This window comes from Perissodus microlepis, chromosome 6 (genome assembly GCF_051167445.1).
Source record: "Perissodus microlepis isolate ML-2025 ecotype Zambia chromosome 6, ASM5116744v1, whole genome shotgun sequence".
NCBI classification, from domain to species: domain Eukaryota; kingdom Metazoa; phylum Chordata; class Actinopteri; order Cichliformes; family Cichlidae; genus Perissodus; species Perissodus microlepis.
In genome coordinates this window covers 40,680,329-40,706,285 of record NC_140466.1, presented here as the reverse complement: position 1 = coordinate 40,706,285, position 25,957 = coordinate 40,680,329, and the positions used below count along the sequence as shown (strand labels likewise).

At 41.6% G+C, this 25,957-nt stretch overlaps 1 protein-coding gene across 7 annotated transcripts in view; it reads right to left on the bottom strand.

Annotated features, from left to right (window-relative positions):
* The window catches only part of tenm3 (teneurin transmembrane protein 3), a 360,038-nt gene that overhangs the window by 84,349 nt on the left and 249,732 nt on the right, over nucleotides 1–25,957 (bottom strand). For 4 of the 7 annotated variants that reach the window (XM_084932347.1, XM_084932346.1, XM_084932341.1 and 1 more), the window contains 9 exons: nucleotides 15,829–15,948; nucleotides 12,295–12,378; nucleotides 11,405–11,529; nucleotides 8,745–9,000; nucleotides 7,811–7,912; nucleotides 7,263–7,457; nucleotides 3,046–3,246; nucleotides 1,767–1,952; nucleotides 670–696 (listed from right to left, as the gene is read on the bottom strand). In XM_084932347.1, coding sequence (XP_084788473.1) covers nucleotides 670–696; nucleotides 1,767–1,952; nucleotides 3,046–3,246; nucleotides 7,263–7,457; nucleotides 7,811–7,912; nucleotides 8,745–9,000; nucleotides 11,405–11,529; nucleotides 12,295–12,378; nucleotides 15,829–15,948 — 1,296 coding nt within the window. The remainder of the gene's footprint in view (nucleotides 1–669; nucleotides 697–1,766; nucleotides 1,953–3,045; nucleotides 3,247–7,262; nucleotides 7,458–7,810; nucleotides 7,913–8,744; nucleotides 9,001–11,404; nucleotides 11,530–12,294; nucleotides 12,379–15,828; nucleotides 15,949–25,957) is intronic. The other 3 variants (XM_084932343.1, XM_084932344.1, XM_084932348.1) reach the window with 1 other exon arrangement.

The window sequence follows — 25,957 nt, the reverse complement described above, 5'->3', positions numbered from 1 at the left end:
CTCTCTTCCACAGCATGTCTTTATCCTGTCTTCCTTCTCTCACCCCAACCAATCACAGCAGATGGCTCCGCCCCTGCCTGAGCCTGGTTCTGCTGGAGGTTTCTTCCTGTTAAAAGAGAGTTTTTCCTTCCCACTGTCAGCAAAGTGCTTGCTCATAGGGGTCATATGATTGTTGGGTTTCCTCTGTATGTATTATTGTAGGGTCTACCTTAAAATATAAAGCGCCTTGAGGCGACTGTTGTTGTGATTTGGTGCTGTGTAAATAAAACTGAGGCCAAGATTTCATGGTCTACATCAAAGACGGTCAGTACTGATTTTGCCTGTGCTTGTGTAGGTCCTGTCTGCTCAAAGTAAAATGCTCAGATGGCCCAAGTCACTCAGAAAGCCATTATGACATCAAACATGCAGTATCACACAGGGATTGAATACAACAGTAACAGGGAAATGTGTTTCTGTAAGTCAAGCTGTTATTACAGCTAGTGTAAACTGGTTTGATGAATTTGCCCTCTTTGGGGCCCAGCTGTAGCATCCAGTAAATACATCAATAAACTCTATCGCTGATGCAGCTAAAGTTCAGCTTTAACAAAAAAAGCAAAGGATGAAGAGAGGAAAAGAAAAAAAACTCGTGATAACAGTGATAAGAAGATTTTTTAAAACAGTGTACAGTACCTTTAACTCTAATATCCGGATTGTGAGCTTTAAGAAGACAGGAAAAAGGAAGAAAAAAGACATAAATAAAGAGGATTTAGTTCAGATAGGAGGAAGCAAAGAAAAGAGATCTAAATGAAAGTGACCACGAAGAGCAAACAACGCTTATCAGGACCAATCCAGTTATTTTGTATTGATAGGTTACGATGTCAGGTGTGCTGTTTCCAAGCTGAGATATGAAATCACCCAGTTTCATGAATCTGGAAGCAATTCTTTACGTCTCTGCGTTTCTAACATGGATCAACATAAGATGCAACTGTAGCGGTTACAGACGATTCCTACCAAGGAACGCTTAACTGATCATCACAGTCATAATCCAGTGTCTGCAGCAGCGATACAAGCAACAGCTGCTCTTTAGTCGACTGGCTCAGTCATGCTTATGTCTAATAAAAAAACAACCGTCTTCACTACTTGCTCAAGTCACTTAGCACATGCCCAGGTAGCTGCATTAGTGTTTTCTCTGAGACTATCTCTGGATGTTTTCTGGTCCCTGTTTATTTTTGATCATGGATGCAGATGAAAGATCTTTGAAAGACTCTTTGTTGCTTCAGTTCTTCTTGAGGACTACACTGATAACTTCCTGTGACTGTGTACTGGATAGATATTTCTACTTTTGCACAGTGCAGTCTTAGCAAAAACCAAGAAGCAACGTTTATGAGACCATAATCTTTCTGGATGTTATTAATTGCAGCGCTGAGCAGATCAAGCATTTTGCAGTGCTGGTAACTAACACCAGCTACAAAAAAGAAGTTACCTAGAGCGATCCTAAGGGGAAATTCTGCTTTGAGCCCAGATTAAGATGTTTTACTGGAAAACAACAAACTAACACAAACATGTACATCCACATTATCAGCAGCATAATTTTCCCTGAGAGCAACCACAAAGATGAGAAACTGTGATAGGCTGGTTAACAATGGCACCGGGACCAATCAGTGAAAAGAGCTCATCTAAGATATCTGTAGTGTTGTTCAAGGCTGTGTCCAACTGGATTATTTACGTGTAGTTGTAATGCTAAGTTATTGTGTGTGTGTGCGAGTGTGTGTGTGTGATCCACTCACCAATGTTGCAGTGCTCCCCTGTCCATCCCTGGTCACACTCACACTTCCCGTCTTTACAAACTCCGTTCTTGCTGCACAGTGGGTGGCAGGCCTTTTGGTCACACACACTTCCAGTCCAGCCCTCCTCACAGCGGCATACGCCGCCGTAACACACTCCATGGCTGCCACAGTCTACTTCACACACCTCTGTAACAGTAACAAAGAGAAATTACTTCATGGACTGCAGAAACACAGCGATTGCATGTGAATGCAACCGATATAAGCACGTCCACGCACACTGATGCACTCTGTTCTTATTTCACCCGCAGCTGCGTCCTGGACTGCACCCTGTGCACGCCAAATGATGTCTTTACGTACAGTAAGGTTCAGGAAAAGCTCAGTACAGATTACTACAAGTCACTGTGTTAATTTGTGTGTTTGAGTGTTGCTTAAATCTCACTCTTGCACTGAAGTAGCTCAGAACGTCTTTATTTTCCTGAAGCTTGGGTTCGTGGCATGCTAGCCGCTCCTGCACAGCTACAGAAAAGTGTCTGCTCAGGGTGCAACTTCCCGAGGGACATATGTGATCTTTGACCCTTTTGTATACCTGTGTGCATTGGAGATGGATGCCGTGCATCCGGTTCTTGTTTTTTAAAGCTGTTAAAGATGTATGCTGTGCACCACAATCATTCTACTCTGGATAAAGAAAAAAGTGACTTGTTGTAATTTGGTGCTATATAAATAAACTGAATAGAAATGAATTAAATGTGACTGCAACATGTGTATCGTGTGTATGAATATTATTGCATCATTTGCTGCAATTGTAGAGAAAAATATGTGGAAAATGTTGACGGTGAGCATTTTGTAGATACAACTACTGCCTGTGGAAAGTTTTGTTAAAGAGTTAACAACATTTTCATGCAATATGCTGATTTCTGTAGTACAGGCCAATACTAAGTAGTGATAGTCTGACTTTATTTCTCTTTTGGAGTTTGAAAAATAAAATGAAACTTTTTTATTTACCTTAAATCTTCTTGGATGCATTCCATTCAGTACTGCAGCGTTCAGGGCATCTCTAACACTGTCGTCTTAAGTAGCTTCTAATTTGTAACTGATTTTGATTTTTTATGCCGGTCACTTCACTTCTAAATCCCCTCATAACACATCTGTACAGTATTCATTGTTTTAGGGACTGTGAAAGGCTGGTTTTACACATGCTTCAACAGAAGCATGTGTAAAACCTATTTCTGAGAAATAAGAAAATGAAATGTGGACATAGACAGGTAAACAGTGCACACACCTAAAGAGCAGTCAGCTCCAGTCCAGTTCTGGTCGCAGGCACATGTACTGGTCTCTGCATTGTAGGTGCCGTGGCCTGAACACTGGTCTGGACACATGGCCTTGGTAATTTCACAGCTGGCTCCACCCCAGCCTGGCTGACAGTGACATTCGCCATGAATACACACCCCATGGGCCGAACAGCTGGGGTCAATGCAGTCCACTGGAGGCAGAAAGGAAATTATCAGTACACCAAACAGTACATACAGGACACATGCACACGTTCACACATCAGCTTTACTGTTTAACTCTTGAGGGCAGTTATCTGGAGCCAGATGCTTAAACTCTTCAAACTTAATTACAAACAGCTTTACATACACTTGTGCATTTCCTCTTTTCTGACTCTAAGTCATGACAGAATTTTATGCATGAGTGCCTCATTTCCACATTAAGCAATGAATGGATGTTTGGCTTATTTCATGACATGCAACCAGACACCAGACCAGTAAACACCACTGCACAGTATATTTGAGGTGTTTTTGGATAACCGCTCAGCACTGCTCACACATCCATTTGATCATCGATTCAGTGCAAACACAAAAGAATATTATGTGTCATTTTGTTGGGGTAAACCTACACGGCATCTTTGACATGACGTTTCAGATTAGCAGCTGTAAATAGGATTAACACACACACACAGACACACACAGACACACACACACACACAGACACACACACACACACACACACACACACAGACACACACAGACTGCACAGACGCCCTCTCCCTCTCTCTGTCTCTTTCCGACTGATGACTGAACTCATCTGAAAGTAATGTGATTACTGTCCGCTGTGATATGCATTTTCATATTTGCAGCACTGTGTCGGCATATACCCACAATGTGAATCACAGATGAGCATCACTTCCCTCAGCACTGCTGTATGCCTGTGCAGGTCATTACTGATTAATTGAATTTGAATTAGTGTAGTGCATTGTTTGCATCTTGCTTTTAGCCAGGTATCTGGCTAAAACAGATGCTGTGGAAATTTATTTGCACATCATATTAGAATAAATCAATTAAGCATTTACAGCTGGGGAAATAATTACTAGATCCCCTGTAGAATTGGTAAGTTTGCTTACTTACAAAGAAATTAACAGTCTCTAATTTTTATGGTAGTTTGCTTTTAGTGCAGAGACAGAATATCAACCAAAATTCAGAAAAACACAGTGATGTAAGCATTTGGCTCCCTACCCCTGAATTCTGGCTCCCACAGATGGGCTGTGTGCCCATGTGGCACAGATGTAACAGTAAATTACTTACAGACACTTAAACTTATGTGTCTAAAGCACACCTGTCCACAAAATCAATTTCTTCCATCCCGACCTCTCCACCACCGTGGGCAAGACACACGAGAGACAAGACTGCGCCGGCAATAAGACCAAGATGGTGGTGAAAAGGTAACAGCTGCCGGTGCAATTATTCCGATTGGAAGAAATAGAAAATGCTTCATCAGTCAATCATCAGTCACTCCATGCAAGACCTTGGTCTCAGGAGATGAGAATGATCATGTGGTGGATCAGCCCAAAACTACACAGGGGGAGCGTGTTAATGGTCTAATAGCAGTTAGGACCATGGTCACCAGGAACATCATTGGTAACACTGAAATCTTGCAGCACTCGCAGTGTCCCCCTGCTTACAAAGGCACAGGGATAGTTCCACCAGTCTCCAGACCTCAGTCAAGATCATTTCATATACTTGATAATTACACCGTTCATATAAAGTATTCTTCTACATTTTTGCTTCATATTCGGTCTCTCTTCATTAAAATGAGATCATAAAAATTAAAAACTTTCATTTCAAGTGAGCAAAATTGCAAATTGATCTGTATAAATCTGTTACAGCTACTGCAGCTGAACGCATGACATTTATAGAGGGATGGAGAGAAAGCTCTTAATACTGGAATGATTTATAGATTGTTTTGCCTTTTAGGGGTTTTACAATATTAATGTAATAATTAAATAATTCGTTTTTCCACAAAGATAGATCTGTTTTCACTGTTCTTCAAACGAAATCCCCACACGTCCGCGTGGCTACAGTCAAAGCAGTTCATGCTCTGGATTCTAGTTTTGACTGCTGCACACAGGTACTTATCACTATCTGTGCCCATGGCAACACACACTAAGAATATGTCACATTTTTTTATATCACCAGCGAGATTTTATTGAAAATGGTCACAAGGTACCTGCTTCACAATTCAGCATCGCCAGTGTCTTTAGATGATACTTATTGGATAAAATCTCAGGAAGGAGTTTGATAAAGTACAGGGCAGGAAGCTTGAACAAAAGGACATTTAAATAATTGAATTATTGTAGAGGAAGAGCATTATAGTAAAGAGTCATCCATGGGACTGCCAGGCAGAGAAGCGTGGTTCATCGCTCCACAGAACACCTCTCCACAGCTACAGAGTCCAGTGGAAGTGTGCTTCACTCCATGTGACACATCACTTGGTGATGTAAGGCTTGGATGCATCTGCTCAGCCATGGAAAGCTATTCCATGAAGCTCTCTACACACTGTTCTTCAGCTAATCTGAAGGTGACGTGCAGTCACGTGACTGTAGTGCCCGACTCTGCAGAAAGCCTCTCTACCACACTATGTGCTTCAGCATCCACTGACTCCACTTTGTGAGCTTGTGTAGCGTACCGCTGCATGTGTGAGTCGCTGTCAGTCCCAGTCGATTCCACTTTGTTACTGATGCAGCAATCGAGCCCCTCTCTACTGTTAGGACTCTTATTCTATCTGCATAGATACCAGCTAATAATGACAACAGATGGAGGCAAAAACAGAAAAACATAAACCTTTGTCCAGGCGAGAGATGGATCTGCTCTTTCTTAGTTTTATTGTTGAAAACCGAAACTAATGGGAACCAGATGAGGTAACTGTAGCATGTTACTAAAGGCTAACAGGGCCTTTTTCCTGAGTATTTGTCAGAGTTTGGAAATATTAGTCCAAATAGAGTTAAATCTAAGTTAAAAGCATCACAGGTGCCTGTAGCCATGACAGGTCTACACATGATATTTAAGAGTTTAATATTCTGCACAAGTGTGAGACACTATAAGAAGATCACATGCAGAAATAACATTAACACCAAAAAAACACAAGAGAAATAATAATTATAATAATAATAGTTTACTGAATGTGAAAATGGTAACAGTGTAACCATCACACTCACTAAACGCTGTCTGCACTCTGGGACTTGCACATGTTTCACAGATAAATAAACTTATGAACAAACCCAGCCTCTGTTTTAATGTCAGTTGGCTCTCAGTAAGTTTCATTTGAGCTCAGAATAAATAGATTTCAATGTGTCTCTTTACTATTTTAGTAAAGAGGAGGAGGAGCTTCTATCCCAAGCCATCCCAGTCCTAAACCAGAACATGCCCCCCTCCTCTCACAGCATCCGTTAGTGACTGAGGCGGGGCTTACTCCTAACACATCCCAGCCTGACTCGTCTACGAACTTTAACACCCGCTTGCACAATGTACATTTTCAGATTTTCAATTTAAAATTTTATTTCATTATGTAATTTACCTAATGCACTTACTTACTATGCATAATGTCTCCCGTATATATTCATTTAATGTTCTCTCCGTTTTTCCACAGTGGAGGAGCGTGTCAGGATACATCTCACTGCATGTTGTACTCGTATAACTATGCATGTGACAAATAAAGGATCTTGAATCCTGAATCTAAAACAACACAGGGGACTGTCAAATCGTCTGCTTCAGGTGCCTGTCTCCTTGGCGAATGTGGTTGCAACAGAGACTCAAGACAGTGTCAACTGTGAATACTGTGCCATAAAAATACTCACAAATCTGACATGTACAATTTGAGTTTTAAGATTCCCAGGAATTACATATTCCTACATTTGACCCACTTTGGTGGATGAAAATACAGGTTAGCATACAACAGTACAGCATATTTTCATTTTGATGTATTTTGAGTCACTTTAGTTAAAGTCATCAAATTTATTGCTGTCTAATGTAAAAATGGGCATAAGCGCTGTTATTGCTGAATTGTGACATTTTAAAAGGTTCCCACAGAATTATAGTGGGTACAAAAATGTTTATTAAATCAATAACTTTACACAACAGAGTGGAGTAGAGTCAAAATGTGAAAGTCGCTGTGAGAAAGATTACGTGGAACTTCAGTACTGTGGTGACACTTTCACACTCTTACCTTCCTCACAGTTCTCTCCCTTATAACCAGTGTTGCAGATGCAGGCGCCCATTATGCAGATACCATGTCCTCCACAGTGGATGTCAATACACTGGTTGGCTGGCACGTCGCACTCGGTACCTTTCCAACCACTGTAGCACTGGCAGCGTCCACGAGAGTACTGACCGTTACCGCTGCACAGCACCGGGCAGGACGCTGCACCAGACACATGCATGAACGGAACAAGTCACACTTACTAAATCACCCAAAAAAGGCAGTAAGATAACTGAACCCTCAAGTTCCCATCAAGCTATGTACTGTGTAAACAACTAAGATGGATTAATGTTCAATAAAATGCTATTCAGTTATAAAGCTCGTGCCCTATAAATACTTAGTGTAACTTTTCAATCATTCTTGATTGATTAAGGAGCACAGTTAACCTAAACAGAGCAGCTGAAAACATGCAAAATATTTAAAGTCTTTGTCATGGTCCGTGTCTTCTTTGCTAAAAGTAACGGGGAATCATGCAACAATTACTTCTTCCCTATAGGCGAGGCAGAATCGTTTACCTCGAGAGCAGTCGGGCCCCAGGAATCCTGGGAAACAGTGGCAAATCCCCGAGAGACATTCACCGTTTCCATGACAATTGTGAGGACACTCCATAATCGACTCTGATTTAAAGTGGGAGAGAGAGATTATTTAAAGACATACACACACCAAACTGTGTGACTGCTCTTCTGCTATTACCATAGTTACAGCCAATTAGTCCAATCAATGCATCCAATCACCACAACCGCTCTTTCCCTCTCTGCCGTGCTTTTCTTTGCTCCTTTGCTCTAATTAAAACTGCACACACATGTGCCAGTGAAGGTTTTCACAGCATACTAGTATCACATTAAATATTTGTCATTTATTGAAAATCACATCCAGCCAATATAGTTGCAGGTCGCTTCAGTCTCACCAGGTTTATCTGCCAAATTCATTTATCGTGCCTGCATTTCCCTAAAAAGCCCATTCAAGGTTTCTAGTATGTTAAACAAAGAAAGAATAATCATTTTTACATCGCTAACCCTAACAGACGATTATGTAAGTGGTGCATAACCACAACCAGTTTGGTTAAAAAGTAAAACTGGATGAAATGTTGTTGTCATTTACATGTAGATTATATCGTGACTGATGTTCCCTCACAGAAAGTTGTGGGCTTGAATCTGTTAGTCAACTGTCTGTATTTTCACTTCAAACTCATTTTTCGAGATAACTTATCAAGGAATCGAATGCAGCTTTCCTCAACGTTGCTTCGAGTTGTCTGTCACGTTCCAGATAACTATGAGCTCCAGAACCTGCTTTGATGTTTCTCATTATAATTATTGTTATTAATATTAACAGTAGTAGTAGATTTGAATTTCTGTAATAACAAGCTGGTAGCACATACGTTGAGCACATGCTTTGAAGAGGTGCACTCACTCTTACAGCAACGCCCCAGTAAGAACAAGCTTGTCTCACCTATGATGATGGTATTGTAGGAGACTTGTTCTGTGTTTCGTCCATCATTGTAAAACGCCAGGTGCCAGATTCCAGTGTCCAGGTACTGGATGAACCCAGCCTCATGCACATTCACGGAGCGGATATGTCGGGGGCCTCCCTCAGACTCTTCTTCGAAAGAACCGGCTAGACGTATGTGTCCTGCGTCGGTGTCACTCAGTGCTCGTTTGTCTTTCGAAATAAGTCGACTACCATCCAACAGTTCCACAAAGTCATACTGGAAAACAAAAAAGCACAATAATGCAAACATCTTATTTTCCCCAAGGTTTAGCCTAAAGTTTCAGCTATGACAATCTAACCACTGTGCTCTTTGAGATTTAGAGGTGCTGCTCAACATGTCCAGTTTCTGTCACCCTGCACAGTACCTGGATTCTCCTGAAGTGCCAAGGCCTGGCAAGGACAGCAGTGCAGGTCAGTCTGACAATCGAGTGGTCTTTTTTTGGCCTCTTACTGGCTTTATTAGGCAGTGCAGTGAGAACGCATCTTACTAGGGAGCATGGTGAACTGTAAGATTTCATATCGCAGAGCTACATTTGGTCAGTCAGCATTTTCCAGCTTGCCATCTGTGGAGCACACTTCCAACCGAAGTCAAACATCAGATCCTTTACAGTGAAGGTCAAAGTTTAGTTAAAGGGAAATCAGAGCTGTCGTCATTTTAATTAATGATTTTTTGTTGTTGTTTTTTGTTAAATTTATTGTCTATTAATTGTAGTTGTATCCATGATGTATTTTAGTTTTATGAAAATTTATGTTCTATTGTAAAATATGTGCATTGTGATTGTGAGCCCAACAAAGGACAATGGTTGAAAATTAGCAATAACTCTAAACTTATGTGCGTTACATCAGTTTCATGTTTTGCACTTGGACTATGTTAGACTGCACTGTCCCATTTAAATAAAACAATAAAACACGTGCGGAGGACAGAGGTCAGCCTCGAACCCTGGCCAGCCGCTCTCAGCCACACAGCCCACTGAGCTAAACTGGCCACGATGTTATCACATGGTCTTAGGTGAATCTTAAATATGTCACCAATTAAACTCTGAGTATTCACATGACATAACAGATGTCTATGAAATTCGCTCTGTGTGTAATGGACCATTTCACAACAACAGTAATAGAGAAAACAATGAGTGAAAGCAGAGGGGAAAAACTCCCTTTTACAGGAAGCAAAATCATCTAAAGTGCTAACACTGAGCTGTGTGACTGCGTGGATTAGTCCTCTGACAGAACACAGAGATGTAAGTGTCGTCATTAAAGGAATAGTTTAGTGAAGAAGCTTATATTCATTTTGGACTAAGAGTTATGAAGCACTTGACTCACTTGCAAAGTTGCCTGTGAAATATTTATAACTTGAATCAGAATCAGAGAATCGGAGAGCAGCTACCTTAGGCTGCCACTAGGACGGCGCCGTCGTTCCTGTGTTGATTTCATGCGGTTTTCTGACCATTTCGGAAATTTGTTGAAAGTAGAAAAGTCAGACGAACTAGGGAGGCTGACGACAAACTGTCCTAAATGTTATAGTAGTGAACAGATATCAGCTGCAGCCACTGATTCAGTGAGGTTTCATTTTGAGGCGTAAAGATAAAAACATCAATATCGTCTCAGTTGGAAACATTTCTTTGCTGTATCATGTCGTCCTTTGCCTACAAAATCTCATCCCAGGGTCATGACCCACATTACCATGGCAACTATTGCACACATACACCACAATTAAATGAGTCAGCTCTGTATGCTGAATGCATAACACAGCTTCTAACCTTTTTGACAGATGCCCCTTTCATCTATATTTACATTATAAATGAATGTTCCTCTCAGTCCCTTTCAGACATGACAGAGCATAAACAGAAACAGCCACATGATATGTGCCACCGCGAAAGACAAAGCTGATTCTGATGCGTGGGGTCCGCTCTGTGTTTACGTCTTTGTGTGGAGTCCGTTACCTGCTCTCATTTACTGTTTGATGGTTGTTGAAATAGTTTTGTGAGCTTTAACCAGAGATTCTGGCGTTTCTGGCAAAATAAGTTTATATTTAAAAGTCGATTTAGGATTTAATGAATCGATATCGCTTTATTCAAGCTACTCACCTCTCTCTCTCCACCTGCACTTTTAAACGTACACACAAAGGACTACGGGACAACTACAGCACCACGGCCAATCATGGAGGTCCCGCCCCTGACTATCTCTGATTGGGACACATGATAGGGTTTTTTTTTTACTGGAACAGCTGGTTGCACTGGTGCTACCAAGGATTTTTTTTTTTAGTCACACCATTGAAATATTTGGTCGCATTTGCGACCACATTGGTCGCACTCTAGAGCCCTGAATGTTATTAACAATGAAAGGATGGACACAGAGGCACAGAGGATATATTAGCAGTCTCTTAAAAGTCAATGCTGACTGCCAAATGACAAAAACTTTAACCTATGTCATAGCATGACAACGTGAAAATCACTCAGGTTTCATTTTCTATCACTGCTGTTTGAATCAATGATTAAAGCTAGACATTACTTCATTAGGACTTCAAATGGTGAAAATATCACTTCATGCACTTTTTCCACTCTCCAACATGTTGGTGCAGTAGTTCTAAAGTAGTTCTGGTAACATTTGCATTCCCGTGTTACCTGTGTATGTGAAGGTGGTAGGCCTTTGCGTCCATACACACCAACAAGAGCATCTCTCTGGACGGAAATGTTGAATTTCAGGAACTGTGGTTGGTCGATATACAGCTGGGACCTCCAAAACACACCTTGAATAAAGAAACAGAACATTAACTTCAGTGATTTAAATATTAACACTCCCCAACTGACTTTCAGAAATGCCGCCTTCTCAATGTTAGTTGTCTTTATAAAAACGGTGTTATTTGTTATTAATTTCCCATCGACTTCTGTTTCCTGCAACTGTGTGTGGTGTTGTAGCACAACAAGTTACTACTGCATCTTATTCATAAATATGTGGCAAATGAATTCATTTCAAGAAAGCCGTTTAACCTTTAAGGCTTATTACTGTGACACACTCGAAAATAATGTCAAAAGTGAAAACCAGCAAACAAAACTAGTGATTTCATTTGCAGTGCTACAGATGCAGAGTTCCTCACATGTGGAATATTTATAACTCCATCCTCACAATTTAGATAATGAATGTCTTTGGACTGTGAAGCCAGAGAACCCACGCAAAGGCCCCGGGCAGGTGGGGGTATTGAACTCAGGACCTTGTTGCTGTGTGTAACAGTGCTAATTGCCACTGTGCTGCCTTGTTTGCAAGTATAGTTATTATAATATGATTACGTTCCTCTTTGTAGTAGATTTAAGTAACACACTCAACTGAATTGTTAGAATCTCTGCCATCACTGATATAACTGATTAACAGAAACATGGAGGTGAAACACAGAAAGATTCCACTACACGACGTAACAATCCTACAAATTGGTGTGGGGTGTTGGAAATTTTACACTGAGTTTACAGAGTATTAATCACAGCAGATCCCGACACGTGCATTTGTGTACACAGCTCACCTGCAGGTATATCTTGTATGGCTCGTCTCCCCACATCCACCTCTCCTGTGTCTATGGTGTTGTTCTCTAGAAAAAGCATCTTACCTGCAGAAGGAAAAACACATCAAACTGAATCCATGAGATGCTCTAAAAGCCACCATCATGGCTACGTAGGAAGAACACTGTCCATCATCGACATCGGAGATAATACCAGTGCTTGTTAGATAGCTAACAGACACTGGAGACAGGTTACATTGGTTGTGGTAGTTCACTACAGAAAATTCACTGCAGAAGAAATGATTATGTTTGGTCAGTTGAAAACAGTAAGTAAGTAAGTGAACATATAATAACACTCATAGATTTCTTACAGGTTAATTAAGGTTTTCTTTTGAGTGAGTGCAAAGTCACGAAAGAAAACAAAAGCTGAACCTCAGAAAGTGTCGGCACTCAGTGTTTCAGTCAGGTGGACATGAAACGCTTACGTGGCTGATCCCTGTGGTTAACAGTTATATATGTAAATGGTAATTGGGCTGGTTCTTTTCTACTCTTGTAGAGCAGGTTGTATAAGCACCTTGGATGCTTTATACAACCTGCCTCATTCACTTTTGCTATGTTTTTCTGTGCTTTCTATCCAACATTCAGCCTCCAGGAAACGCAACAAAGAGCAACTTGGGGTTAATATGTTGCTCAAGGATGTTTGGCACACAGACTCGAGCAGCCAGGAGTTGAACCACCACCACTGCTTTGATTAGTAGATGACATGTTCTTCCTCCTGACCTGTACCCCATACCTCACACAGAAACTCCAGTGTATGTCATCCTTTTAAGAGGGTAAAGAATAATCCCCAACAATAATCTGCAGGTATAACATCTGGAACAATGAAAGTGGAATTTGTAGAAAAATCTAACCAGTTAAAGTAAAAACCAGTTAACCTGGAACACCTACCACACAAACCATTAAAGAAAAGACTGGGAGGGCCATAACAACAAGGACAAACGTCAATGATCCATGTTTTATAGATTCTACACCTTAGCTTACTAAAAGTTGACAGAATGTATTATACTGTAATGGACTGGATTATGAGTTAACTTGGTTGTTGTGTTATTAATGTTATTTCAGAACTGCCACACTGTTAAGGCAAAGACGCCCTTAAACCTGCAACAATGTGATTTACTGAATGTCCTTGAATGTGTCAGTCGTGGACTGTGACACTAACACTAACTGATACTGAGAAAAGGTTCCTTCACACAGCTTCAGTGTAGTTTGCAGAGAGTAAAGCTAGAATGTGTTCACCAGCACTGGCTCAGGTGTGTCAGCAGTACATGTGAGTGTGAATTAGGGCTGCCACGATTAGTCGACTATCAAAATCGTCGACGACTGATTTAATAGTCCACGCGTCGTTTGAAGCTTTGTAAGATCACAAAAGACGCAGGAATAAGTAGTAGGATTTAATAGTGAGTGTAATAACGGACTGAAACAGAAGATGGCAGCACTGCATGTACAAGGATGCCAGCTGCCGTTAAACCCCGAAGAAGAAGAAGCTGTGTCCCAGAATTCATAACGCAGCCCAGCACAGTTGTCAACAATGGCGGCAGCTAGTTAGTTTTAATATTACTCTTATTATTCTTTCTGGGTCACAAAATAAACGTTTAACATATTTTCAGGCGAGAATGTAGCTGTGTAAACCTCAAATATCTGCTCAGTTTATCAAGACACCACATATTTTCAAAAGCCCCCCGACGTTTTCGGAGACGTCTGTTACCCACTAGCTCGATAGCTAGCCGAGGGCAAGGCTCATTAGAGCCCATGAGAACACCGGACTCCCGGCAAATCGTTTTCAAACCCACCGCCGTCTTTCGCTACATAAGTCACTTAAATAACTTAAAAATCTTATTGTTTGTCTTTTTTCAGTATTTTATTTGATCCTGAGTAAATCTGTTTGGCTGAGATTAAAGTTATAGTTTTTACACAGCTGAATAAACGTCAAGCAGACAACTGATCAGAAGTGTGAGATGCTCGAGAATATACTCTGGTGTCCTGTTATATTTTAGATAGCAAGGAGTTTATTAAACTTCACTGAAACAATCTGCAAATTTCATTAAAATTTAATAAACTATCATCTTGTCTTTATTTTTAGTTAGCACAGACCTTAAACACTTAAAGCTGTAAGCTAATGATAGTTATATAAGAGCAGATGCTGCTGGTGCAATAAGCTGTACGTCCAATGGATGATGATCTGATTAGTCGACTAATCGCAAAAATAATCGGTGACTAGTCGACTATCAAAATAATCGTTTGTGGCAGCCCTAGTGTGAATATTTACCTGTGATATGCATTAGCTACGCTGATATGACATGCTGCATATAACACAAGTGTTCAACTCAAAGACACAAACTATTATTTCTTATGTGAGAAAGATTCCCACCCCTGACGTTTCTGTAGTTCTCCTCACTCTTCCTGTGTATAACAGCTAACACACAGGAGTGGAGATCTGCTTTCCAATACTGCCATTTAACTCATTCTTTGCCTAAATCATTTAAACCTGTTTAATTCTTTCTTTCTTTTCTTTAACATTATCTGTGACTCATATCCCTGCACATATTTAAACTGTTGTAAGTTTAAAGTTTGGGGGCAAACTTTTGCCAGCAGAAAGGAAACATTTACAGTTTTTCTCTGTTTCCAAACAACGATTTCAGAGCCCTCACAGCTTTCAGTAAACATCCTCCAACAGTCGGTGTGTGCTGCTGTTATCTCGCTCATGTTAAGTTTTATTCAGCACTGCTTTGTGGTTGTGAACAGAATGGATGAGCAGCGAGAAAAAGAAAAGAAAGAACTGAGAAAAAAAGGCAAGAAAAGCTGAGAAAATGAAGACATGAAACTAAAAGAGTCTGACAGGCAGACAAAGAGAGAGAATAACCACAGAACAGAAAAGCTGCACATTTAACAAAAGCGTGACTGGCAGGGTGAGGTCAGCAGCCGTGGCTTTTGTCCTACATCTCTGTTACCTGTTACACTCATTTTTCTTTTACAATACTTCTCTGGTTTCTTTGCAATGCTGTTAGTCACTGCCTTCAAAATAAGTTTTCAGCACTAAAAGTAAGTTCAGACTGCATAACTTAAAAACAAAGCATGTTATTGATGTGAAAATCTGTTTGGTTTGTATCTGGTTGCTTTGAGTTGTACTGTCCATTTCCTGTTTTCTGCCTCGAGTCCAGAGGGAGTCAGAGCAGGGTCACTACATCTCCATCTTTAAAAAAGCCAGTTAAGGGTGTTGTTCAAGTCCAACTCAGTGTGTGTGTGTGTGCGTGTGTGCCTGCCAAGCATCAAAGTGATATCAAACATCAGACTCTGAAAAGGGCTGGAGAGAAACCCTAACCTCTGAGAGTGAGTGGCAGATTATAATATGTGGTAAACTCTGAAGGCTATCCTGGGCTCCTGCGTTCAGCTCTCATGTTTCTTGCCTCACTGCACCGCCAGCCTTTAACTTTTCCACAGCTTTTATTGTTTTTAATGTCAAAAGAAAGGGAAGGAAAAATTCTTTAAGCAGGGACTCACTGTTGTCTGTAGACACTATAAATGTGTTGGGTGTTGTGTCTCTTCCTCCACCTCCATTTTCAAAGGCTCCGTATCCCTCACTCTCCTGAAGCTGCCAGTTTAGACCAAACAGGTGCATGGCTGCAAAGAGGAGCAGACGAACAGGGAGGCAAAATGTTTAGTGTTCAGCAGAGCACCAACAGTAATCTATTAGACACTCAAATATGCAAGCACACACCAGTCTAACCACACAGCTCATCACAGATCTCAGCTCAAACTGTTGTTCACTCCTACAGGATAAGGAGCCTCAGAATTATGTTGTAACAAAATGAGCAAGCGTGTCACATGTTTCAGATCACAAACAAACCTGACTAACACCAGTAAATACAACATGCAGTTTTAAATGAAAATCAGATTTATTAAGTGAAAAACAATGGACCTGAACCTGTCTGGCCCTGTGTGAAAAAAGAATTGCCCAATAATAAGTTGTGCTGCTGGCAGCGAGAAGAGTAAGTAAGTGTTGCGATATGGATTTCTCACGTCCCCGTGGAGGGATGCTGTCCATGTCGTCTTTATAGAATTCTTTCTATAAAATTGGAGGGTTCTGAGAACAGCCTGTTTAAGGTCACGCCAGGTCATCCAGATCCTGAAGCAGCAAAGCAACAGCAGCCCATCATACTACGACCACCATATTTGACCTTTTTATGGAATGCTGTTCATTTTGCACCACATGTAACAGGATGCAAACCTTTCAAAATGTTTAAATATTATGCCATAATTCCACAGAATAGTTTCCGAAAAGTCTTGTGGATCATGAACACGTCTGTGTCAGCAGAGGTTTGTTCTTTGGAACCAGTCTTTATCTCAACCTTGAATCATGAACAATATCTTATCTGAGGCAAGTGTTGTTCTGGCCAGGTGGGCTTGATTATTGTTTGAAAGCTTTGTTTTGGATTTGTTTGAGTTATCTTAGTTTAATAGTAAAATGTGTTTTATGACCTCAAACATATACAACAACAAAAGGAAGAAATCAGGACGGGGACAAACACTTTTCCTTAGCACTGTATTTTCATCTTTTATTTCATTGTTCCAGTTTCTGTTTGTTTCAGAGGGTTTAGTCCTCCTGCGTCTTTCCCCCTCTGTTATATAATTTTATGCCTTTCCCTGTTAATGGTTATTTAGCTCCTGCTTTATTTTGGTAGTTTATTTACCCCCAGTGCCTTGCATTTATTAGCTGAAGCTATTTTTTCTCCCCTTGTGAAACATTTTGTTATTTGGATTTTGTGTTTTCTTCCTCATTTTTTTAAATACAGATAGTTTTTTGTTTTATTCCATCTGTCTCAGGGTTCCTTTACCTGTAACCGTTGTCTTGTTGGCCATCTCATTGTGTTGGACTTGCCAAACAATTCAAAACATCCTAGTACACAGGCAACAGTTTTTCAATTCAACAAAAGTCTGTAAAGATGACTTCTAGATTTAATTATAGACATAAAAAAGTTGTTATGTATCTGAGGAAATCTGTAGTGCGGGATTAATTTGATCCAAATCAAAATACTTTTTCTATCATCAAGCCCAGAGATAATCAGATGTCTGTCTGAAAGGAAACCCACACTCAGCCAGGCACATAAACCGTTTTTACAGTATCTCAGTTATCTTTTCATCTCCCATAAGTATGATGCACATGAACATGGAGTGCTGTTTATAAAACACTTCACATTTTTGATTGACAGCTTTATTTTTGAACAAATATAAATAAAACGAAAAACAAAATACATTTAAAAATAAAAAAGAAAGCAGAAGTTATAAAACACACAAACAAACATTAAGTTCCCATCAATAACTCTATCTACATGCTCCAAATGGACGAATTCATCTACTCTTTTTAATACTAGTTAATAATTTACCAATTAGTGTTCATAATCTAGACACACATAAAACACTATCACACTTTGTGATTAAGCTGCCTCTAAATCTTTGTACCTTGTAAAAACAGTCTTTGCCTGTGTTTTCTAAGCACTTTGACATCCACAGCTTATCTTGATGTTTGTGTTTTCTCCTAAGTAGCTTGATTGGATAATTTGTTATGACACAACAATGTAAATACCAACAATGTTATAACAAATGTATCATTAGCATCTTTTTCATTATTTATTTCACTTCCAGTCTCATTGCACATTCAGAGCACTTTTTATTACAAGCCACATTTATTCAAACTTAAACAGCACTTTGTGTCTGTCAAGCTCACCAACAAACAACAACTTTGAGCTTCAGTATGTCCAAGGACACTTTAACTCTCACACCGGACCAGGTAAAGACTAAACCTTCTAACTGGCAGATTGTTCTACCTTCTGAGCTACAGCCACCACATCACTGCTTCAGACTACATATCACATTTAACACTTCATATATTTAGTGAGTTAGAGGATCAATAGGGGGTCCATGTCCCTCTTTCGGACACTCCTATAGGGCTTAAATCTGGGATTCACAGCCAATTGCTCTTAGAACTGAAGAAGCTTCTGGGATGAAACGTCTTCAAGAAAACTTACAGAAGTTCAGACGGTTTTCTTTCCAAGCTCCTTAGGCTGAACAACACCTTCATCACAAAATACAGGTAGCTGCTTTAAAAACAGAAAGGTTAACAACTAATATAATCTGTTGATATATCCTGTGTGACAATCTTAAGCCAAATTTCTTTTCCAGAGCTATTTTTTTCTAGGATCAACATTATTGTGACATGTGACATTGTTCTAATAGCAAAGCTCCACCTCTATAATGTCTCTACTGTCTGGAACTTAAAAGAATTCGTGAATATCTGATTTCTGCACTCTCTCACTGTAATACGTATTACAGTGAGAGAGTTGTGTCAAGGACTAATTACTGATTTAACATGGCAACATTTATTGAGAGAAACCCCTGCTGTGGATCCTCCTACGACACTCAACACACACTAATGCAGTTATTCTGCACACACATAGACAACCATCTGCCTCATTAAATTAGAGCCCTGCTGTGCTAGCCTGTTACCCACAACCCCTCATAGTGAGGCCATGAGCAAAGGGTCATGGGAGAGTGCTGGCTAATCAACAGCAGCCTGAATGTGCATGTGTCGGCGTCTGTGTGAGTCATAAGGTAAGAGGATAATGGCGAGGGCAACGATCATGCGAGAGCGAAAAACCAGTAGAACAATCTTGTGGATTTAAAGGTAGATTCAATTTAAAAACTATACATTCATCCATCACATGGTGTCAACAGCTTTCTGCTACCAAATATTTCATATTATTTAGATATTTTATATTACCTTTGTGGAACTGACAACATAATGAGAAGAGTGCAATAGAAACTCCATTGTGGAAAAATCTGCAGCATGAAAAAGACTGACTACCCCAAAGCAGACCAGGCCTTCACTCTGTCTGCGCCCAGTTCAGCCCACCCACAGTGACAGCGTCCACGCTGTCTCACCTCTAATGTCCAGAATATTTACAGAGGAAAACATTTAACTGCTTGGTCTGTTGTAGTCACAGTGCTGTACGCTCATGTGAAGCTGGTTAAAATGAGCAATCCCCTCAGGTCAGTGCTCAGAATGTATAACAACTCTATGTCAGCAGGTGTGAGCACATTTCTCAGGAAGCGTAGTAAGCTACAGTTTACTTCTGAATCTTGTCCAATTAAGTCTTTATCACTGTGTCCTCTGAAATCAAGGCTCTGTCGTTTAGCTGTCGTACATGCATGGTCAGGCCTTCTTGGCGGTTTCTTTGTTTTTTAAATCCTGTTCTGTTTGGCAACATTTGCAATCAGAATTATGATCTGGATGCACAGTTGTGCCAAAAACATTTTGCTTTTCCAAGATTTTATAAATTCTCTAGAGGCTCCTCTTTTTCTTTTATCTGTTTATTGATTGATTTCTATCAGTGTTCTTCCAGTCACTACATTATATGTACAATATAATGTAATATAATAAGACAATGTAATAATATTGGCTTCCCTTCATTGGCTCCCTGTTAAATCCAGAATTCAAAATCCTGCTCCTCACATACAAGGTCTTAAATAATCAGGCCCCATCTTATCTTAATGACCTTGTAGTACCATATCACCCTATTAGAGCACTTCGCTCTCACACTGCAGGCCTACTTGTTGTTCCTAGAGTATTTAAAAGTAGAATGGGAGGCAGAGCCTTCAGTTTTCAGGCCCCTCTTCTGTGGAACCAGCTTCCAGTTTGGATTCAGGAGACAGACACTATCTCTACTTTTAAGATCAGGCTTCAAACTTTCCTTTTTGCTAAAGCATATAGTTAGGGCTGGACCAGGTGACCCTGAATCCTCCCTTAGTTATGCTGCAATAGGTGTAGGCTGCTGGGGGATTCCCATGATGCATTGGGTGTTTCTTCTTCACTCACTATGTGTTAACAGACCTCTCTGCATTGAATCATATCTGTTATTAATCTCTGTCTCTCTTCCACAGCATGTCTTTATCCTGTCTTCCTTCTCTCACCCCAACCAATCACAGCAGATGGCCCCGCCCCTCCCTGAGCCTGGTTCTGCTGGAGGTTTCTTCCTGTTAAAAGGGAGTTTTTCCTTCTCACTGTCACCAAAGGTCTTGCTCATAGGGGGTCATATGATTGTTGGGTTTTCTTCTGCATGTGTTATTGTAGGGTCTACCTTAAAATATAAAGCATCTTGAGGTGACTGTTGTTGTGATTTGGCGCTATATGAATAAAACTGAATTGAAAATTGACAATGTCTAAGCTGACAGGAAGAATAGAAAAAAGGGAAGTTAGGAGAAAATATAATAAAAGGATAGCACACAATTAGAAATGCACAATGTAATGTAATGTACCAATGCTGCATCTCTAATAAAAACAAAACAAAAGGAAAAAGAACATATAGCACCTGGGACGCAGAAATATGAAAATGCACAGAAACATAAATCACCAATCTTCTTGCTGTGTGTGTGTGTGTGTGTGTGTGTGTGTGTGTGTGTGTGTGTGTGTGTGTGTGTGTGTGTGTGTGTGTGTGTGTGTGTGTGAGAGAATGACTTCACTGTGAGGGCTAACTGTTTTTAAGCCAGAAGAAACCCACAGAGAAGTCTTATGGAGAGCTACAGGGTGAGCCCCTGCAGGCTGAGCTATAGAAGCCTGTTTTGCCCCTTGTACTACCTACAGATACTCATGCTGAAAATCAAGACGAAGAAATTATGCAACTTGGCAGCCGAAAACTTCACTGTAACACAAAATAGTACTCAGTGATTTGTGTGGCCCCCATGTGCAGCATAAGGGCTCCGAATGAGATGACAGATGACATCCTGGGTGTGGGGAGGGTTCTCCTCTCAGGGGATCTGGACCTGGGCATCAATGAGCTGCCTGCATGCTCTCGCCACATGAAATAGTCATTCACCAGGAAGAACCTAGGACCGACTCTACCAGTGTAGGGTCTGACAATGGATCCAAGGAGTACAGCCAGTACCTGATGGAAGTCAGGGTGCCATTAAGTAGCCTGCAGACGTCTGTGCATCTGTGGCCCTTCATGGTTGTGCCTCCCCAGAACATTATGCTGAATGAAGTTACAGGCAGCAGAACATTCTCCATACCATTGCACATTTGCAACATGTGCTCAGGGTGTACCTGCAAAAAGCACAGGGTGCCCATGGTGCGCCTGCCAATTCCTGTATTCTATGGCAAATGCCAGTAAGCCTCCATTGTGCCAGACAGTGTTCACAGAGCCCACTAGAGGACGCTGAACCCTCAGGCTTTCCTCAGGAACTTTGTTTTTGGTTGGAGACATTCACACCAGTTGGAGGTTATTTTGTAGGGCTCTGTTCCTCGTTGCACAAAGGAGCAGATACTTCTGCTAAAGGACTGCACCTGTACAGTTACCTGTCGAGCTATCCTAGAGTTACTGCCTGTCTCCTGAAATCTCCTCCATGCCCTTGAGACTGTGCTGGTAACAAAATGTCAATATTGATGTGCTATCCTGGAGGTTTTGGACTACCTGCACATCCTTTCTAGAGTCCAGGTTTAGGAGGTGACTATAGCTCAAGAGGTAGGTCATCTATTAATTGGAAGGTTGATGTTTTTATCTCTGAATGCTCCAGTCTGCATGCCAAATATCCTTGGGCAAAATACTAACTCCATGTTGCTCTCCATTGCATCCACTGCAGTGTGAATGCATGTGAATGTTAAATAGAAAGAAAGTGCTTGTATGAAAGAGGCATAAAGCGCTTTAAGTGGTCAGGTAAAGTAGAAAAACACTATACAAGAATTAGTCCATCAGTCCAAGTATCGCCTTCCGCTACCAAAGTGACACTGACCGTAGCCAAATGCAAAACTAGTAAAAAAAAAAAAAGCAATCTCGAGGAGGCAAAAAGTGTCAGTGGACCACCTGTAAAACTTGTTTTGGGGGTTGGTCTTGTTGCGGTGACTGCTCCTGTAGTTTCTTACGTTTCGGGTTTTTCCTTTATAGTTTTTTCATAGTTGTGACTAATATATCTAATACTTGTATTGATAAACTATGTATTGATAGACTGTGAACCAGTAGGTGGTGGCGAGCACCATCTAGTTGTCTGCTGGGGGAGCGGGCAGCATCAGTGCAGAGACGCCAGCAGGAACAACAAACTGATTCACAAAGTTGGAACCATCAGAGTCAGTGAGTCCCAGGAGGTCACTGAACAAGCTACAAACTGCTCTCCATCGTGGACAGCTGATGAGACGCACCGCTCCACACTACCGAGGCTACAGAGCTCCTTCAGACTGGTTCAACCTGCTTCAGGTGATCATTCCTGTCTCTATAAAACTGAATAATAACTCCTCACTCTGTGGCAGATAAAAGATGAATGTGACAAATATGATTCCACCCACCTGTTTTTGTTAAATTTATAGTGCACGTGTTATTTATTAACACAAAGTCTAACACTCTTACACAATGTCAGTTTTACTTTGACAGTTTTTTAACTTAAAATTCACTTTGTTCTTTCACTGGTGTGTATATATGTTGTTTACTGTAGACTCCATCCATCCATGTGTTGTCTCATCTGTTTCTGAGTTTCTTCATGTTACAGGAGGATATGTTTGTATTTGAGATCTTTAAGGATTCTTCACTTTGTCAGCAGCTCTGGCAGTAATCAGACCAGGGTTAGTGAAGCTAAGCTTTCCCAGAAATGTGGCCAATCACAGTTAATTCATTATTAACAAGGAGGGTCGGGAGGGTCCCTTCAATTAAAATATTATAGAAAGATTACATTTTTTGTATGTACTTAGGTTATCTTTATATAATTTTAACATTTGTTTGATGACTTGAAATATTTAAGTGTCATGAATATGCAAAGAATTCCAAAGTCAGGCCTCTGGGAAAATACTTTTTCACAGCACTGTGTCTTCCCTGGCTTCACACTCACTTTTTGTCGATTCCTTAGTTCAGACAGGAAGTTTATTTTCCCACCTTATGACATTTATTTCTTAAAAAACGTTCTTCTTTCCGCCTTGTATCTCAGATCACAGCGCGGTCCTGCCTACCACCCACTCCTGCTCAGCTATGCAGGACTGTGGTTACTGTTACTGAAACTTTTCTGAAATGGCTCTAACGTGGGCCTCGCCTAATGTGACTTGCATTTAGCAAATAAACTCAACGTAATCAAACTGTTACTCAGTATGATGTTAGCTTGTAGTATCAGGGCCACACGAAGAAAAACACAGATATCACAGAGCATTCTGAGAATAAAGTTGAAAGTACCAGATTAAAGTCGTAATTCTATTTCGAGAAAAAAGTCAAAATGTGGACATTACAGTTGCTCCCTCCCCCGACCCCCTCCCCACCCACCAACACCACACCGCCCACAAAGCCAGTGGCGAGGGATCTACATGTCCAAGGACCGTCTGAGCTTCAGCTGTAATTGCTTTAGTTCTACTGTGGGAATCAATGACCTTTGGAAAAAGAAAAACTCCCCTCTGACTCTGTTTTTTCTCTTCTTCCTTCTTGCACACAATCTAACAAGGAGTAAATTGCTTTGACAGTTTGAAAGTGTTGCAGGGGAGAAAGAAAAGCACTGAAGGGCTTTTTATGACCACAGCTATATATATATATATATAGACACTAACAAACTGATCTCCAATACGGCAGCAGTGATCAGTGAGATGCTTGGCTACAAGTTGAACAGCCACAAGGGGCAGTACCCTCCATGGAGAAGGAGGCTAGAGAGCAAGATCAAAGCAGCACGGAGGGAGGTTAGCCAACTAACGGAGTTGCAGAAAGGTGCGGCAAAGAAGGTGCATAAGAAATACAGCAAACTGCCCATACCTGAGGCCTTGGAAACTGCCAAGCAAAGACTCACAGCCTTGGCCAGCCGCTTGAGGAGGTACACCAGAGAGATAGAAGGCAGGAGAATAAACCAGCTGTTCTCCACAGAACCAGCAAAAGTGTACTCTCAGTGGCAAGGGAACAATAAGAGAACAGCACCACCAAGGCTGGAGACGGAGCAATACTGGAAGAGCATATGGGAGAAGGACGCAACCCATAACGGCAATGCTCAGTGGCTAGTGGATCTGAGGGCAGACCATAGCAACCTCCCTGAACAGGGACCAGTAACCATCACAGTGGCAGATATCCAAGAAAGGGTCTCCAGTATGAAGAGTTGGACAGCACCAGGGCCCGACATGGTTCACGCCTACTGGCTGAAGAAGCTGACTGCACTCCACGAGCGTCTGGCAGCACAAATGAACCAGCTGCTAGTTAACGAGAGACACCCGGAATGGCTAACCGAAGGTCGAACGGTCCTGATCCCCAAGGACCCCAAGAAGGGACCGGTCCCATCCAACTACCGACCAATAACCTGCCTCAGTACTACATGGAAGCTCCTGTCAGGCATCATATCGGCTAAGATGAACAGGCACATGGGTCAATACATGAGTGGGGCACAGAAAGGGATTGGCAAGAATACCAGAGGTGCAAAACACCAGCTACCCCCTCAGTGAGATCATTAACAAGACTGGCTACGGATACCGACTACGGAACGGAGCAGTTGTCAGTCACCTCCTGTACATGGATGACATCAAGCTGTATGCCAAGAGTGAACGAGACATCGATTCACTGATCCACACTACCAGGCTATACAGCAATGACATTGGAATGTCGTTCGGACTGGAGAAGTGTAGTCGAATGGTAACGAAGAGAGGGAAGGTAGTCAGAACTGAGGGGATTGAACTACCAGAAGGCAACATTGCAGACATAGAGGACAGTTACAAGTACCTGGGGATCCAGCAGGCGAATGGGAACCATGAAGAGGCCGCTAGAAAGGCTGCAACCACCAAGTACCTGCAGAGGGTCAGGCAAGTCCTGAGGAGTCAGCTGAACGGTAAGAACAAGATCCGGGCCATCAACACCTACGCCCTGCCCGTGATCAGGTACCCTGCTGGGGTAATAGGCTGGCCAAAGGAGGAGATAGAAGCCACTGACATAAAGACAAGAAAGCTCCTTACCATGCATGGAGGGTTTCACCCCAAGTCCAGCACCCTGAGGCTGTACGCTAAGCGGAAGGAAGGGGGCCGGGGACTGGTGAGTCTCAGCACCACAGTCCAGGATGAGACAACGAACATCCAAGAATACATTGGGAAGATGGCCCCAACTGACCGAGTGCTCAGTGAATACCTCAGGCAGCAGAAACCCAAGAAAGAGGAGGGAGACGAGGAACCATCATGGAAGGACAGGGCCCTGCACGGTATGTACCACCGGCAGATAGAGGAGGTGGCTGACATCCAGAAATCCTACCAGTGGCTGGACAAAGCTGGACTGAAAGGCAGCACAGAGGCACTAATCATGGCAGCACAAGAACAAGCTCTGAGTACAAGATCCATAGAGGCTGGGGTCTATCACACCAGGCAAGACCCCAGGTGCAGGCTGTGTAAAGATGCTCCAGAGACAATCCAGCACATAACAGCAGGGTGCAAGATGCTAGCAGGCAAGGCATACATGGAACGCCATAACCAAGTGGCCGGCATAGTGTACAGGAACATCTGTGTCGAGTATAACCTGGAAGTCCCGAGGTCAAAATGGGAGATGCCCCCAAGGGTGGTGGAGAATGACCGAGCTAAGATCCTGTGGGACTTCCAGATACAGACGGACAAAATGGTGGTGGCTAACCAACCGGACATAGTGGTGGTAGACAA